Source organism: Andrena cerasifolii, chromosome 5, assembly GCF_050908995.1.
Source record: "Andrena cerasifolii isolate SP2316 chromosome 5, iyAndCera1_principal, whole genome shotgun sequence".
NCBI lineage: Eukaryota > Metazoa > Arthropoda > Insecta > Hymenoptera > Andrenidae > Andrena > Andrena cerasifolii.
The window spans coordinates 3,591,137-3,608,759 of NC_135122.1; the positions used below are offsets into that span (position 1 = coordinate 3,591,137).

The window sequence follows — 17,623 nt, forward strand, 5'->3', positions numbered from 1 at the left end:
CTCTCGATCGGCACATCGCGTTGCGACTCGGTGGCAAATGCGATTTTCTGTGAGAGTTTCTGATAGACTTGTGAATGAAAGTCTGTCGCGTCTCGGTTGACGAATCAATAATTGCACACTACTCTTCAGCTGTGGAAATAAAGAGCCAATTCATTGATGAAATTTCTTTCAAGAGGACAATACAGTGTGGACATTCGAAAACAAGAATTTTTCTGGATTTTCTGATAGGATTCCATTAAAATTCATAGAAAACACTAAGATGACTATAAACGTTTTACCACCCTAGGGAAGACAAGAGGTCTGTTAGGTCCCAGTATTATTATTGCGCCATTATTTTATAAAGTTATTCTCGAACGAATTTCGTTGCATCGTGTCGGGGCTTCCCTATGATCCAGTTACATCGCGGTGGCAGCACGTGTACGCAGCGCTAAACTGTATCAAGTTATTGGGTATTTATAGTTTCAAGTAATATAGATTTAATATTTAATTCAATGTAATTATATAGATTTATAACGTTCAATGATAATTACAGTATATCCTGTGCGACGTTGATCAATTGAATATACATATTTACTTATAGGTTAGGTATCACGGTATGAATAGTCCGTAGGGAATAAGAAGGAAGCACAAAATTATCAACATGTTAACGTAATGAATAAAAATTATTTTTAATGTAAATTTAATAAAATTCATTAGGTGATTATAAAATTTATTTAAAGAATAAAATTCATTTTTTTTTCTTTTTACAAAGCTGTTGAATTACTTCAGTCGTAGTTACATTAATCTAGAGGTCCTTGCCCACTAATAGATGAAAAATACAATGTAAAAAATATTACGTAAGGAATGGGGGTGGGGTTGGAATATAAAACTTTACGAATTCTTATACTGGGAGAGGGAGGGGGTAAGGAATTGCCAAAATTACCCTTACCTAATTTAAGGGCGGTTCCCTACGGAAACGTTCAACCGTACTGGCCACAGTGAACAAACATTTGTTTCAGTCTCCGTTCTATGCGCTCTAAAAACATCGACCACTGACCTTCAAATGCCAGTTATCTTCGCGAGTGCGAAAGAACCGAGAGAAGGCAGCTGATTGCCTGCCGATTGCTCGAGTGCAGTAGGACATGTTTACTTTAACAGCTCTTCTCTGAAAAAGTTGTTTTCGAACGTTAACCGCCTTTTCGTAGTCCAGGGCAGATTAATATCATAATTGATAATTGAATATTTCATAATTGAAACGAAGTCATTTTTTTAAGCGTTAAACTTGAAAAATTCTAGGAAAGAATCGATATGCCTTGCTTAATATGTCGCCCGTTTGCTAAGTAGTTATTTTATATTTTTCGTTTATTATAGTTCGGGCGACAGCCGTAGATATTGTAGATTAATAATGCCGTTACATTTTTTATTACGAGCAGCGGGAGTATTGAAATGATGTCGGCAGGTGGACACTTTTTAAACGATTTTATAATAAAGGAATTCAACTCCCATATAAACAAAATGTAAATGTAATTTTTTTGTATTGTACCTCGTAAAGGCAAAACATATTTATAGAAAACAGGTGCAAAAATTGGGGGGCGCTAAAAATTTTCTTGCATAAGGGCACCAACCATCCTCGCGCCGGCCCTGCTTCAAATCTGGCAACGCAAATTTAACCCACTTCCAACTATCCAATTGTCTTGAAACTTTGCAGGCGTGCGTAGTTTGGATGACAATACAATATTAAAAAAAAAAATTAACCCCGAGCGGGTGAAAAAATTACCCAGTCATCAATAAACATAACCTATAACCACAAATCCAGGCGACTTGAAATGAGCCACTCGCGTTCTTTACGAAAACGACAAAAAGCCGCTGCGTTCGGGACGCTAAATACACAATTTATCAAGAAATGATCCGTCACGTATCACAGTGGGGAAATTTTGCGATTTTATGACCAAAACCACAAAAATAAATTTTTGAATTCGACAAAGTAAATGCAAATGTCAATTGAAGAACTAATATTAGCATCAAATGCCTCCAATTTTACTGTTAAATGTTTTAATACAAAGCTCGTGTAGACTCTCAAATATTTATGTTCGTGTGAGGTTAGAACGATCGCAAAGAATTAATCTAGATTTTCGAGTTACTTCAAACATTTGTATTGTATTATCCGAAGCTCCGAAAATAATTTGAAGGCATGGATTCAATTCCTCATGGTGCGTAAGATATCTTTTTGTCCTCAAAATAATTATGTTTCTGTCTTTAATACGCAATTTATACAATTTTTAAAGTAGCCTACTACTGTACACAAAATTTTAATTCATGGTCCTCACATAATCGAAAATTCTGTCCTTCAACTTGGACAGCTTTCGGGGGAAGCTCAAGAAGCACGGAATAAGGATATTAAAAAGTACCGACAAAATTTTTTCTCGAAAATGCTCGAGGGAAAAAACTACGGAGGATGTTTTCAATTGGCTTCTATTATCGTCAAATCCACTAATTAGTAATTTAAGAAAACTTCCCGATAAAAAATTAAAAAGCTTGTCACCAGAAGCGATAACCCTTCTTCTATGCCCTGCTGCACTGCAGCAGAGGCATGCTCTGACAAAGAAAAAAGCGATTGGGAGTACTAGTTTTAAGGGCATGTAATTTCATAGGCTTAAGTGTATAAATGTAAATAATAAAAAAATCTTTATCGTTCGTAATTTTTGTAAGTGCTGTTTTTTGGATAATTTATTCCCTCGTGTTTCAGAACGTAAAAGTGCTGAATTTTATGTATTAAAAATAAGTTTTCAGGTTTTAACCACGAAAATGAATATAGTTCTTCAATTCACATTTGCATTAATTTTGTCAAATTCAAAAAAATCATTTTTATGGTTTTGACGATAAAATCGCAAATTTTCCCCACTGTGCGTATGTGCGAATATTAAAACTAAAACTTTGCAGGCATTCGTAGTACATCACCCTCGAAATTGTAGTACAAGAAAATTATTTTTCAGTGACACTACAACGTTTAAGCAAACTGTTAAACCATATGCAGCAATAAAAGATATTTGTAAAGAGGTCTGAGCTGTGAAATGTAAATCCACAAACACTAGATACTAGAAAATAAAAAAATATATAAAATAAATTATGTTAAACGATTTTATTAAAAATGTAGTAAAAACCAAATTAAAATACCCTAAAAACTAAAAAATACTTCTTTTCTTGTACTTCAATTTTGACGGTGTTAATATCACTTTAAATAAAATCGTGGGGCTCCATGAGCAACCAGAAGTTGAAGGATTAAAGTGATTCATATGCTGTTTTGAAATATCGTGCCCCACGATTTTATTTAAAGTGATATTAACACCGTCAAAATTGAAGTACAAGAAAATAATTATTTTTTATTTTTTAGTGCCCTTATTAGTATGCTTATTTCAATTGTACGTCAGTAATTATTGAAAATATGAAAAGACTATCTAAGATAAATTATTTATTTGAAGTCATTCGAATAATGCCCGAGCTTGTAAGCAACAATAGCTACGCGACATCACCGCTGATGATAATCCCATTGGACACTTTGCTTTGCCGATCGTGTATTACATTGTGCGGGGCGGTGTGAGCTGACACACGTACACACCACTCCTCGCTGAGTACCCCCCCAGTGATCTTATAAAAGCGGCGGATTGCCCCTGGTACCGGCATATTTGCGCTGTCAGCAACATCTATACCGTGTCGAATTTTTCGCGTGTACCCCGAAACGCCGGCTTCAAGATGGTGCAGATCGTAGGGAAGTATCAATACCTGTCGAACGAGAACTTCGAGGAATTCGTGAAGGGCATGGGCTTGGCGGAGATGGCAACCCCGTTCGCAGGCTCGAAGCCCACCGTCGAGATCTCAAAAGACGGCGACCAATGGACCATCGTTGTCACCGCCGAAGACAGGACTAGCTCGACAACCTTCAAACTGAGCGAGCCCTACGAGGAGAAACTACCCTCCTTCGACCGCAAATTCCAGGTCAGTCGCTAAACCGTGAACCAGAGATTCTAAATATCCCTCTGCGCTTGGAGATACTTAAGGTGCTTCTAACGAAGTTAGCACAATCCAAGGGTCCTTGTAGACAACCCTATAACAGCCAAAATTAAAAAAAAAATTTAGCGGAAAATATTAATATAGTACTGTAGCATAGAATTTTATTTCTGGGACTTGCAGGGTTTTCTACGAGGACTCTTTGATCAGTAACATTTGGGACAGGTGTCGATATATAGTTTTGAGTTCTCAAGTGAGCTTTTTTTATGGAGTATGCTAATAGTAGGGAGTCTTATCGGTTAACTACGATCAGGGCATCGAACTCGAGGAGACTGACTGCCACTATACCCTAAGCGGCAATTGACATCACTTTGCTTGCGATGTATTATAATTTAGATGGTACATGATGTCGATATATGAGGCGATGAACTTTGTACAATATTAAGCCTGATAAGAGGGAGTTTGATAATATTCGCTATCTAGATTTTGAGGGACAACAAGAAGCAGGGCCGCATTTATTCGTTTGGAGGCCCTAGGGGCAACAGCATTATGGGCCTCAAAAGAACAAGTCTATTTCTACGATTGTGTGAAATATGTAGAACAACATAGATACTGGCCCAAAAGTTTTTTGCCTCGTTGGTGGTACGCTCACGTACACGAATTTTGTGGAATACAGTAGTTCCTGTTAGTTTTATATTCTGAGGAAAGAACGACGATTCTTTTCGAAGAAGAAATTTTTCAGATGTCTCGAGTTTTTATATTATTAATTTAATATTTTGAAAGAAGTATTTTATTTTGCTACCATGTATAACTAGGCTGTTTTTTTTTATTTTGTTGCTTGCGAGAAGTAAGGTTTTAAAGTGTGAAGTTCCCTGCGTGAAATGTTGCTTCGAAATGCACGTTCTCGTTTCAAATTTTAATGTGCAGGAAACACTTTCTAAGCAGAAAGAGAATTGTACTTTTTCAGTAACCATTCGAGCGAAAGTTTCAGTTAGTAACTTATAAGGGATATTTGACAAAATTAAAAAAAAAATGAAACTTCGCAGAAATGTAGTTTAAGTGAGGCTTAACGGAACCACATTTCGTTCCGGTAATGAAACGCCCATTGAGGTAAAAACACCCCATCAAAGAAATTGTAAGTTTTCATATTATCGTGAATATCTGCGAAACTGTAAAAGATATCGAGGAAAAGTTTAATTAAAAGTTTTATGGTTTTTGACACCCTAGCATATGGCGATAAAGAATTTTTGAAAGAAATTCATTTTTTAAAAATGTACCATACCACACTTTTTGTGGAAAATTCTGTATCACCATATTGTAGGATATTAAAAATCATAAAATTTTGAATTAATCTTCTTCGAATATGAAAACTCACCATTTGTTTGAGGAGGTGTTCTCACGTCTTATTTTCGAAGCAAAAAATAGTTACGGTTAGCATCGCTTGACTACAATTCTACAAATTTCCTAATTTTTTTTAATTTTCGTGTTACTGAGCATCCCTTGTTAGTTTAAGTTCCTAGCTAAAGGTCTGGTTACGAATAATAAATATTAGGCAAATCTATCCCGTCTACCCGGAGTAGTCATAGATAATTGATATTTCAGTTTTTTTTAAAAAACCTAATAGATGTATAAATTGTTGCATTTTGATTGAGATATAATCAAATTTAGTGTATTATGTACCTAATTTTAGTGATTCGGCTTTAGAACTCGACTATTATCATTAAATATTATTACATGTTGTATTTCTAAGTAATTTTACAGAATCTTAATATGTAGAGAGTTGTTTAAAATGCTAAGGTTATGTAATATGTGACGGTTGCTGAGGTTATGTAATTAAAATTCAGTCTATAGACCCGGTTCATCCAGTGATTAAACTCCACTCGCGCGAATAACATCCGTCACCTGTCATATCGATGGAAATATTCAGGATATCGCTAAATGAAATTTTCCTTTGATCGTTTTGCAGAGCTTGACGGTACAGGAAGGGGATAATTTCAGAACGGAAACGACGGTGAAGGATGCTATCAAGATCATTCGCGTCTACGAATTTACAGATGCCGGCATGCATGTGGTAAGCGAATTTTTTTCCTACCCACTTTTCGCCGTTTACGATTAAAACATTAACGAGCATCGTTTAGAAAATTGACATGAAACGATAGAATTGTTACAAACGGTAACACAAATGAAATATTTTCCAAACTATTTTACAATTACCCCACGTTTTCATCAACCAAGGAAGAAATAATGAAAATTATAAGATGCTCAACTGAAACTCGTATAATGTTAATAAATAATATTATTGTATTTGTATTTTTGTTTTTCCTGTGTTATTTACACAGGATGACGTTTCAAGCATTTTGCTTATATTGTCCAACGAACATTAAAAAGTCATTTCCATTTTTTCTCTCCTCTCTCCTTCGAGTCCCAGCAGCAGCAGCGCACCGGGAGAAAGGTGGTGTGGTCGTCCCCGGTCGGTCACCCATCTTTCCCCAGTACACCGCCCCGTGACGCTTAACTTCGGTAATCTAAAAGGCTGCCGTTCCAATGGGCGGCTGGCGACTGCACTACTAGTGTAAGGGAGACACAGATACGTACTTCTCCCTTGCACTAGTGGCGCAGTTGCCAGCCGCCCATTCGAACCGCCCTTAACGAGAACCGGTGTAAATAATATTATTGTTGTTTGTTTGTTTTTACTGTTTTCCTATGCTTTAAGCAGAATGGCATTTCAAGCTTATTTTTGCTTATAATGCCCAACGAACACTATTAGTCCCATTTTTTTGTTCCCTCCTCTCTCCTTCGGGTCCCAGCAGCAGCAGCGCACCGGGAGAAAGGTGGTCTCCCATCTTTCCCCAGTACGCCGCCCCGTGATGCTTAACTTCGGTGATCTAACGAGAACCGGTGTTTTCCATCACGGCTACGGCCGCTTGTAAATAATATTATTAAATAGAGTGATTGAAAACAATATTAACTAAGTCACCTTACATATTGAATAGTCAGGTATTTAAGAGTTTCAGCATTTCTGCAAAAAACAATTTTAAAAAATTAAAAAAGAACATTATTGTTTAATCGTGAATTGCGTATCTGTTACATAACGTTTTGGAGGTTATCCTTTAATTACTTGTAACCTTCTTTTTCAGCACCTGTCCTCCAATGTCAGCGATGCCAAGGCAGTACGTACATACAAAAGGCTCTAAAGTACAGGAATAATTAGATAAATAACATCGCCTTTTTATATTAACTAAAAATAAAAGCTTTTTACGATTTTACTTCGATTTTTTTCTTCCTCGATCCAACCTTTCTTTGCTTTCCTGGTGACAGCGAAGTCGAATCTTGTGGGAACTCAAAATACATAAAAGTTAGGTACAGTGAATGACACAACGTATTTACTTAATTATCATTAATTCTAAAATTTGTACTGAATCGTACTAATTCTTCAAGTTATTCTGTATATGTGTTCCAAAATTATGGGACAAGACGAAACTTTGTAGGCCCCTGGAATTTAAATAGTACGCCCCTTAACAATAAATCGGATTATTACGAATCCACTGCCTCTTCTCATACATTGTATATATTATTACTATTACTATCCGTGTCGTTACTATTATTATTATTACTATCACTGCTATTATTATTATTCTTATTGGTATCGTCACCATTACAATAGTTGTTAGCATCGACGTCATCAGATCTAAAACTCTTTTCCCTCCCACCACGCACCCATTGCAGCTCCTAACTTCCTCTCCGAGTTTTCCTTTACGACTATTCCGAAGAACCTGGTCACTCTGACCTCAGCAACCAGAAAAGTAAAGAAATAAAACAAACGTTAAACAGCTTTTGGAAATCTGGGCCCACGACGGTGGCCCCGTCAAGTTCGAGTTCTTATTTCTGGAACCCAGCATTCAGTGGCGGATTTAAGAAAAGAGGCCCAGGTGGCAAACGTTCTGAAGGGCCCATTTTGGGGGGAAAATGAAGAGTTAGTTTACTAAAAACGGGCTAAGTGTAGTAGTACGAAAAAAATGTAGCGTTTGGATGCCTACACCTAATCATAATTTTTTTCTGGTCATGGGGCCCTGCGGGGACTTTCTATGCAGGGGCCTAGATGGCAACTGCTCATCAGCCGCCTTGTTAAATCCGCCACTGCCAGTATTTTAACGGTTCCAAACGTCACGGCTCATTTCTTAACACGGAATGGTTCTGTTAACTTTAACTACTTATTTCTCAAAAACGAAACCACAGATTGCAAAATGGTAAAGGGCTTTTCGATTTCTATTCCCACGAGGAACTTGCAGGTTTGTCTTGTGTCATAATTTTGGGCCCGCTGTATAAACTTCGTCAGTAAATTCGAATGATTACAATTCTACTTTTTAGTAACTAAATAATTATCAAAGTATAACCTATATTCGAGGTTACGATTCAGTTGCTCTTGAAATTAAACCTTTCTGCTCGTGTCATTCCATTTGGAATCATTAAATTAGTTAACATTTATCACTCATACCATCAGCTAGCCGAAAGATTACTTTTTCAATCGCTAGAAAAAGTGAAGAGCAGAAAGGGTTGTTATATCTCATTTCCAATAAATACCATCGAGTGGCAGCGGGCATAGTAGGTACCTACTTTATATTCAGTAATTCTATAAGTACGCTTTCGTACTTATAGAATTTAGCTGTAATAGACGATTAGCATTCATTGGACAATATAGGGACTTAACGCTCCTGAAAGTGATGCCAAGGCACCGCCTAGCGACCTCCAAGGAAAAAAAGATTCATTAATTAATTAAAATTTAGCAGATATAGTATCGGGACATTACTGTCAGGTGGCTGACCAGCCAAGATCTTCCATGGGCTTCTCCTCGTCTCTGATCCCTTAGTCTTACCTAATTCTTCCTATAAACCTCCACTATTGGTCTGTAAAATATGTACTTATAACATACTTTTTGAACGATTGCGTCCTGCAAATTTCTCTTTTTTTTTTTTAGAAATTTACGAACAAGCAAACAAGAAAAGAACTTCAAAGTTTAATAACTCAGGCCTCATTTTGCATGTTCTGTATTTTGGATGTGATGGGCGGAGTAAAGAGCATGGTGGGAGCACTCATTTCGATTATTGTTAGGATTACTACGTACTTTGTCCTCAAATTGCGTTTAACGTAAGGCAAGTATTATGGGTGAGCTCCAACAGCAGACCTTCGGGCGAAACGTCGACTTCTGTGTGCTTTTCCTAGTAAAAAAGATGTTAATTTTCGCATTAGTGGAGCTCAAGTACAAGTGACCATCCTGTGTTAAATAAGTTACAACTTACTTGGAAAAGGATTTGGATCGCAGCCTGATATTTAGGTAATTATATCTTGGGAATTATCAACAGCAGAATTTAGATTGCTTGAATTGGTAAATTAAAACTGTACCGAGTGCTCTATTTAGCATAAAACTTTAAATATCCTTGCCTCTAAAAACCTGAAAAAGCATCTAAGGAAAAAAATCGTAAAGAATGAGGGTGTAAACATGATGGTATAAAGAAATTTTGCTTTTAATATAAGGCCATGTTTCTGGACATCACACTTGCATCTTTTAATCGTATAATTTTTTGTTTCAAGCTGGTTTTGTAACTTTAAAAATAATGAAGGTATTTTAAGGGTTCGTGATAAATGACACACTTGGCACATAAAATAACGTTTACTTCTTATGTTTTCCCATTTTAAAAAATAAACGCTAACACGATAAATGCATGAGAATTTTTCCTGTTTAACAAATTTTGAACTTTTCAATGTAAGCTATTTAATTACATTTTTTAAAAACATAATATTCGAAAATATTAAGAGAAAATTCAAGAAAAGGAAAATACGTTTTTACTTCATCAGGACGTAAAATAGCAATTCTGCGTTGTCAATCATCCACGGTTGTCTACTTAGTAGACAACATTTGCGAATGAACATTTTTTTGTATATAATGTGACACAATAATAAATCAATAATATTAATAATAGTTTAACAATAAATGTTTGTACGAATTCTTTTAAAAACATTTTTATGCATACTTATTGACAAAAGAAAAGGATTGGAGTTGTGTGTCGCAACAAATGACATTAAAATTGGGAGTGAAATCGGAAAATTGGATATTCTTGCGCGGTGAAATTCTTTGGCAGTTAAAAACACTCTGTGGTTCTGTTACAAATCGTTTAAAACATTCTTTGCATCTTTATTCGTATCGATTAGTGGCAGTAAAGACCGAATACCTGTTTCGCAGAGTGTATAATCAGTCGCATCCTTAAAATTCACAACGAAATGGTCCTACGAGGGGGTTAAAAACAATTCCTTCTACAGGATACAAAATTTCTTCCTTCGAAACATCGATCACTGAATGATGAACGATCCCTTGCTGTTAATCTCGTTTACTCTCCCTCTCTCCATCTCTTGAAGACATTGGTTCTCCGATCGAACGATTTTCGCGTGTGTGCACAAATCGTCTCTCTCGTTTCGTATTTGTTCGAATTTTTATTTTAATATAATATGTATCACATTGACTCATAAAAGTGCTGTACACATAAATGGATAGAGAATACATAAGAAATGGTGTTAATGAATGACGAGTGTATAATATTCTCTCGCATGTATACTCAACTTCGGAATAGGAACAAACAAATAAAAGAAAAAATAAATATATGGTACTTGTAGTTCGTTCGTGTATCAATGTTGTGCTCGTGTGTATGTGTACGTGATCGAGCGCGCGCGCGCGCGTGTATGTCAGCGCATGTTGTGTGTCCTCTGTGTGGGTGTACATAGTAAGTTCTTCTCCATAAAAAGTACGACGATTAATCCATTATCAAGTATAATGCACATATAAAATTAAGAAGTATAAAAAGACCGTCCAACTTCGTGTTTTACGTTAAGAATATGTTAAGAAACCGATTTCGTACGGTCAAGCGAGACGCGTCACGCTCCCATCGGATCTCGAATTTTCATTCTCGGCGACTACGTTTGGGCCTGTTCGTGTTTTTTCGTTTCTGTCTCTGTGTGTGTGTGTCGTTTTACAGGCCGATTACAGCACCACGTGGACATCCTTCCCCCGGTAATCTCAGAGACCGCTTGGAAACGCGTTCGATGTATTTACAATCAACCGATAGCTCCTGTCCGCAATTTCTCCTCTCATAATCTCTCCTCCTCTCAGCGGAGACATGTGTTCTATCCCAGCACGATCGAAACAATCCAGAAAGCCAAATCATAACATATATTTGTTTCCGTGTTCCTTTTTCAGGGCATGGTCTCTATCTCTCCCATCCCTCCTCTTTCTCTCTCTCTCTCTCTCGCTATCTCTTTCACACTCTCGCTCTTTCTCTCCTCACCAGATACAGATAAACAGAGTCATTATTTCATCGGTACATATACACATTAATATATATAATATATTATCTTTTATACTTTACGCTAGTTAATAGGTAAAAACTCCTCCCGTGTGTGTTCACGTTACATGTTCCCTAAGTAAACTACTTTTAGCGGATGTCTCCAGAGGCTCGTTCCTCGCAAAGAAAGGGCAACGTTTTGAAATTGGTGCACGACGTACGGTACGGATCAACATAAAACTAAGGGATAGAACCCGGTCATTCTATTCGCCCTGGATTCAATCGGAGCTCATGATCAGCTGATTATCGTTCGGGGTGACCACAGGCGAGAGGTCTTTCTTCGGCACGTCGTCGATTATCGCGTTCAACTCCACGTTCTCGGATACTCCGTTCTGCAGGACCTTCCTCTTTTCGACGGCCGTCGTCGTTTTTCCGCTTGCCGAGGTTCTGCTGGACACCTTGGTCGTGGCGGTGAGCTTTTTGGCGGGCGAGGCTGCCGTGGTGCTCTTGGTGGTGGAAGAGAGGCGTTTCACCGTGCTCGTAGTGGAGGTCTTTGAAGCGGACAAGCGACTCGTCGTCTTGGACGCGGAGCTGGTCCTTGCCATGGAGATCTGCTTGTTGGCCGTCTCTTTCACCTGCTTGTCGATGATGGGTGACTTCGCAGTTAACAAGCTGCGAGGTTTCGTTGCGTTTCCAGCGACGGGAGCTGTCTTCGGTCTGGCCGCAGGCGTTGTGCTCGCGGTGGTGCCTGTCTTTGCGGCCGGGCTGGGTTTGCTAGCCGTCGTGACCGACGCTGGTCTTGCTTTTGTCGTTGTCGTCGTCGTTCCTGCGGAGACTCGAGTGGAAGAAGCAGCGGTCTTGACTAGCGAGGTCTTCGTCGTCGTTGAAACCTTACTGGTGGGAGGTTTAGCCGTGGCTGGTTTGCTCAAGGATTTCACCTCGCCGTTTGTCGTGGGTTTCTTATCACTGGCGGCTGGTTTAGCAGCGGTCGTAGTAACTGGTTTCGGCTTCGAAGCGGCGCTAGTGGAAGTCTTGGTCGTGGATTTTGTCGTGGAAGAGCTTATAGCGGTCGCTTTTGCAGCGGGTTTTGCTGACGGCGGCTTGCTGGCCGTTGTGCTCGATACTGCGGCCTTCTTCGGCGCGTCCAAATCCTTCGGGCGAGCTGTCGTAGTCGTAGTCGACTTCTTTGCTGTCGTGGTCGACGTTTTCGTTGTGGAAGTTACGGCTTTCGAGGGAGACGTCGGTGTTGACTTCTGCGCAGTCTTTGCGGTCGCGGTTTTCGTTGGTTTCGTAGCGACTTTAGTTTTCGTTTTGCTCTGCGCCGCGGCTGCGACTGCGACTGCACCTGCTGCAGCTGCGGCTGTCACTACAGCAATCTCTGCGACTTTGCTCTCTGTAGCCTCGGTTGCTATTTCTGTTGTGGGTTCTTTGACTTCTGAAAGAGCTTCCTCGGCTTCCGAAAGAGCTTCTTCGACTTTCAGCGGAGCTTCTTCGACCTTTAGCGGATCTTCTTCGAATTTTAGGGGAGCTTCTTCGAATTTTAGGGGAGCTTCTTCGATTTTTAGGGGAGCTTCTTCGATTTTTACGGGAGCTTCTTCGACTGTTAAAGGAGCTTCTTCGGCTATTAAAGGAGCTTCTTCGGCTGTTAAAGGAGCTTTTTCGACTGTTAAAGGAGCTTCTTCGACCGTTAAAGGAGCTTCTTCGACTGTTAAAGGAGCTTCTTCAATTTTCGAAAGAGCTGCTTCTAGTTCTGAAGGAACTTCATCGACCTTACAAGGAGCTTCTTCCATTTTTGAAACAGCCGCTTCGATTTCTGCAGGAACTTCATCGACTTTACGAGGAGCTTCTTCCATTTTTAAAAGAGCCGTTTCGAGTTCTGAAGGAACTTCATCGACTTTACGAGGGGCTTCGTCCATTTTTAAAACAGCTGTTTCGAGTTCTGAAGGAACTTCGTCGACTTTACAGGGAGCTTCTTCCATTTCTAAAAGAGCTGCTTCAAGTTCTGAAGGAACTTCATCGATTTTACAGGGAGCTTCTTCTGTTTCTAAAAGAGCTGCTTCAAGTTCTGCAGAAACTTTATCAACTTTACAAGGAGCTTCTTCCGTTTCTATAAGAGCTGCTTCGAGTTCTGAAGGAACTTCACTGACTTCTGAAGGAACGTTCTTAACCTCTTCCTCCCGAATGTTATATTTCATATCGATTAGCGGTTCGACGAGCTTCTCCGACTCTACAGCCTCCTTTAGTTCTTCTGTCTTCAGAATTTCCTCCTGAAGCTCTGGAATAATTTTGGATACCGGTGTTTCCACTGACGTTTCCTCCAATTTCGGTTGCAACTGGCTCTCCAACCCCGTGAACTCCTGCATGGATTCAGACAAATTCAAAGCAGACTTCTGCACCGTTTCCTCCACTCCCTGTGCCTTCGCTATGGAGACTTCTGTCTCCACTGGTGCTTCTTTCAACTCAGCAATCTCCTCGGCTTTCTCCTCAGCTGTGGATTGAATAGGACAAATGATGTCATCGACACTGTCCGCAACTTCATCAGGTATGCGCGGACTAGAAGGAGGTGTTGGAATTTCGAACTGACTTTTCGTGCAAACTTCCTCTTCTGTCAGTTCACCAAAGTTCAGCAAGTTCTCCTGTGCTGGTTCTGCGGATACCATGTCAATGAGCTTTTCTTCAGTTGACTCGATGTCCTTATCCAAATTATGGGCAACCGGCGCCTTCGCGTCGCCAGCTTCCAGAAGAGGCGAGTGACAAACCTCGCCCATTTCAATGGTAGGTAACTGACAAACATCGCCTGTTTCAGTATCAGATAACTGACAAACTTCGTCAGTTTTCATGATGAGGGATTGACGAACCTCATCCGCTTGAGTGGTAGATGACTGACAAACATCATCCAGTTCAGCAGTAGGTGCCTCGCAAGCGTCGCCAGTCTCATCAGCGACCGAGTGGAAACTGTAATGCCCAGGCATGAATTCCGGAGCATCAGCGTGCAACGAGGACAGAATCGAGGTAGAAGAAACCTCCGACTCTTTGTCCTTCACTGAAGCCACAACGTCATCTTCGTCATTTACCGCCACTTCCTTCTCCATTGTATCAGGGACAGGCGACAGCGACGACGGCGTATCTGCCTCCTTTGCAGGCGCTTCCTTCTGCAAGGTAGTTTCCGGAACGGCCGCGTCCTCACTGGTTTCATCTATAGGCTTCGTCTCGTCGATGTCGATGCTAGAGGGCGACAAGGGTCGTTCGTTGTCCACAGAGAGGGCCTCCTTCTCCGACTCGCATTCTGCCGAATAGTTGTCCGTCAAAGGAGAATGGTCTGACCTCGTGACTTCCTGCTCAAGCTGTAAGGATTCCGATTGCACGCTCAGCAGGTCGACGGCGGCTTTTGGCTCGTCCGCGTGCCCGATGAAAGTGGTTTCGCTGTCCACTTGTTGCGCGGACAGGTCCACCAGCTCGGCGGGCTCTCCTGGGAAGGCGGGCGTGTATGTCGGTTGTTCAGTTTCAGGAGAAGCCAGAGTGGTTAGTTCAGGATGCGGCTCCGGAAACGGTGCGTTCAGACCCTCCTCCTCTTCCTCTATACTCCCGTTCTTGTCGTCCAAGTCGGTGTTGCTGAGACTGTGAACGGCGTTTAAGTCGACGCCCTTGTCGAACGCTGCTTCGAAATCACTGGGCGTGAAGGACATGGCCATAGGATCCTTGGCGATATCGTAGTCGCGCTCTGAACTGGAAAACGATTCGTCTATCGCCGAGATACCTGTTCTGTGGAATTCGGAGGCTGTTAGGAAGCTCGCTGCTGATTCATCGCCGAACTCAGCTTTCGTTGACGATATTTCGGAATCGTCCAGGTTCGCAGGGAAGGCGATAACTTTCTGCCGATCGGCCATGAAGTCAGTCTCGTCTGTACGCTGCGAATGGTCGCCATTTTGGTACTCTTTATCCTCGGCTTCGACTTCTCTTGGTCGTCGACATACTTCCTCGTCGAATTCGCTCTGGCTGGGCACTTGGATGTCGTCCATCTCGGAGACTTGTTTTAAGGGCGAGCCAGAGATGGGGAAATCCTCGGCGAGGTTCATTCTATTATTCATAAACTGAGGCGAGACCGGGACGAACTCTGCCGCGTTTGGGTTCAGTTGAAAACTCATGTCTTTTTGCTCCTCTTCCTCCTCTTCGATAGTCTTCTTCTTTTGTTCTGGTACCAATGCTCTGTCCTCTGCGCTAATCTGTATGTGAAAAAGGTGTTTCTGTTAGTAATACGATAGGGTTTAAGATATTCCGGGGAGGGCGCAAATTAATTCGAAAGGTAGCGGTGTGAACAAGCAGAGATTCATAAAAACATGTTTAAATCTATATTTTTAAATTCCTTCGTACGGGTGTAAAGGTTGACCCATTAGAAAAGGGTGACCTTAATATTCTCCGTTAGGCTATTGTTACAACAAATAGTATACTGAAGCAAGCTGGGTGGTTTCCAGGAGCAAAGAGAATCAAGGTCACTAGTAATTTCTTTTATAAAACCATTTGTTTCTATTATCATATTCTTATAATTAAGGAAAAGAATTTATTCATGTAGAATGTCGATCTGGAAGAGAGAGAGCAGGAAGAGTGGATACGTGCGTCTCTCCTCCCTCCATTGTATAGGTCCTCCTCCAAGGGCCAAAATATCATACATGGACGAATTCGTTTTTTCGTAAACTATAAAAATATGGGCATAAAAACCAATACTAGTGACATTGGTACCTTTGAAAAAAATTACCCTTGAACAGAACACATTATGTCACACCCTATTTACCGCTTGAAACCGTCTAGTGCTTGTCAATATACTCTTTTGTAACAGTCACTTAACAGAGGATGATATTGAGATGGCTTGTTTTTACGGGACCACCCTGTATGGAAATGAAAAGTCTTGATTATTAGTTGGAAAGTTACCACAACCTCAATCGCAGAAAATTAATGCAAGATGGTTATTCAAACTACCTCCTGATACGAAGGTTCTTTTCAAATAATTGTACTTCAGTTTATTTGAAGTTATCTAACGACTGATCAAATCGATTATTTTACCTGGCACTTGAATTTTGTATTCTGATAAATTTTCGAAGGAACACTCAAGCAATTATCACTGGAAAATTAATTGCTACAACAGAGAAGTATCAATGTGTGATAAATAATCTAACAAAATTAATTCATTAATTTATGTATGCAGTTTCTGCATTCGCAAATGAACATTACTTGCTTTGTATATCTCATAATAAGTGTTATATTTCTATGTAAAGCAAGAGAGAGGCTGTATTTTTGTAAAGTCTCATTATACGTGGTACCTTAAAGTTAGGTCTGGGGTAAGCACTTCATTGTTAGGTGCAATTACTTCTTTCTGGAATTCAAATTTAAGTTTCTTTTCTCGACAAGGCTGCAATGTTGGTGAAAAGAAGTTTAAAAAGGATTTTCCTTGTATTATATAAGACGAAAATAGCTTCAATACTGGGCCATCCCTAGTGTATTCTAAGCAATTCCTTTACATTATGAAATGTACGTATTTTCTCTTCAGTGGTAGTACCTTTATTACACTGTCCAACAAAATTGAACTTTTTTTCTGTTCTGTAACATTCAATAGCCGTTTCTTACAGATTTCTGTGCGCTGAAAACGAATCCGCAAACCGTTTATCGTCATCACCCTCAGTTTTTGAGAAAGTCGATTTAAAAAAAAAAAATACAAATTTTCAACTTTGAACATCTTTTGCGTTCAAACTATTGTTGCGTCAAATTATTCTATAAACCCTCCCGAATACAGCGATCAAAGGAAAAAGAACACCCGAAATGCACCAATTTTTGCATATATCTTTCTATATATTTTAAAAACTAAGGGTCTAGGAGAAAATCTGACTGCTCCACGCGATGCAGCAGACATTTTTCCATCGGAAACCATCAACAAAAGTGGTAAACCACCATTTGTTTTCACTACAGAAAAGAAAGAGTTTGGCAAAACGTGCGGCGCGGACAGTGGTTGTCACGCGCGCCGCCGTTGACTACCACTGTCGGCGCCGCACGTTTTGCCAAACTATTTCGCTTCTGTATTGAAAACAAAACGTGACTTACCACTGCTGTTGACGCTTCCCAAAGGAAAAATGTCTGCTGCATCGCGTGGAGTACTCAGATTTTCTCCTAGACCCTTAGTTTTGGAAATAAATTGAAAAATATCTGCAAAAGTGGGTGCATTCAGGTATTCCTTCCCCTTTGATCGTTCTTTAAACATATTTAAACGTTCATAATACACCAACAACTTATATCCTTGTATTCGGGAGGATTTATAGATT

At 39.9% G+C, this 17,623-nt stretch overlaps 2 protein-coding genes across 2 annotated transcripts in view; one reads left to right on the forward strand and one right to left on the reverse strand.

The window, feature by feature from the left end:
- The first annotated feature begins 3,644 nt into the window (after positions 1 to 3,644).
- Fabpl (FABP-like protein) lies at positions 3,645 to 7,250 on the forward strand. The gene is made up of 3 exons (XM_076812631.1): positions 3,645 to 3,972; positions 5,951 to 6,055; positions 7,122 to 7,250. Exons 1-3 carry the CDS (start codon positions 3,730 to 3,732, stop codon positions 7,176 to 7,178), a joined length of 405 nt encoding a protein of 134 aa, XP_076668746.1. The 5' UTR covers positions 3,645 to 3,729; the 3' UTR covers positions 7,179 to 7,250.
- Positions 7,251 to 11,277: 4,027 nt separating this feature from the next.
- The window catches only part of LOC143369097 (uncharacterized), a 164,024-nt gene continuing 157,678 nt past the window's right edge, over positions 11,278 to 17,623 (reverse strand). The window contains exon 10 of the mRNA XM_076812549.1: positions 11,278 to 15,538. Within this exon, the coding sequence (XP_076668664.1) occupies positions 11,594 to 15,538 (3,945 nt within the window). The 3' untranslated portion in view covers positions 11,278 to 11,593. The remainder of the gene's footprint in view (positions 15,539 to 17,623) is intronic.

Bases quoted from the DNA above. Each gene is read 5' to 3' on its own strand.
- Fabpl (XM_076812631.1), top strand. From the start codon at position 3,730: ATGGTGCAGATCGTAGGGAAGTATCAATACCTGTCGAACGAGAACTTC. The intron at 3,973-5,950 runs GTCAGTCGCTAA...ATCGTTTTGCAG, and splicing joins CCTTCGACCGCAAATTCCAG to AGCTTGACGGTACAGGAAGG. The intron at 6,056-7,121 runs GTAAGCGAATTT...CTTCTTTTTCAG, and splicing joins CAGATGCCGGCATGCATGTG to CACCTGTCCTCCAATGTCAG.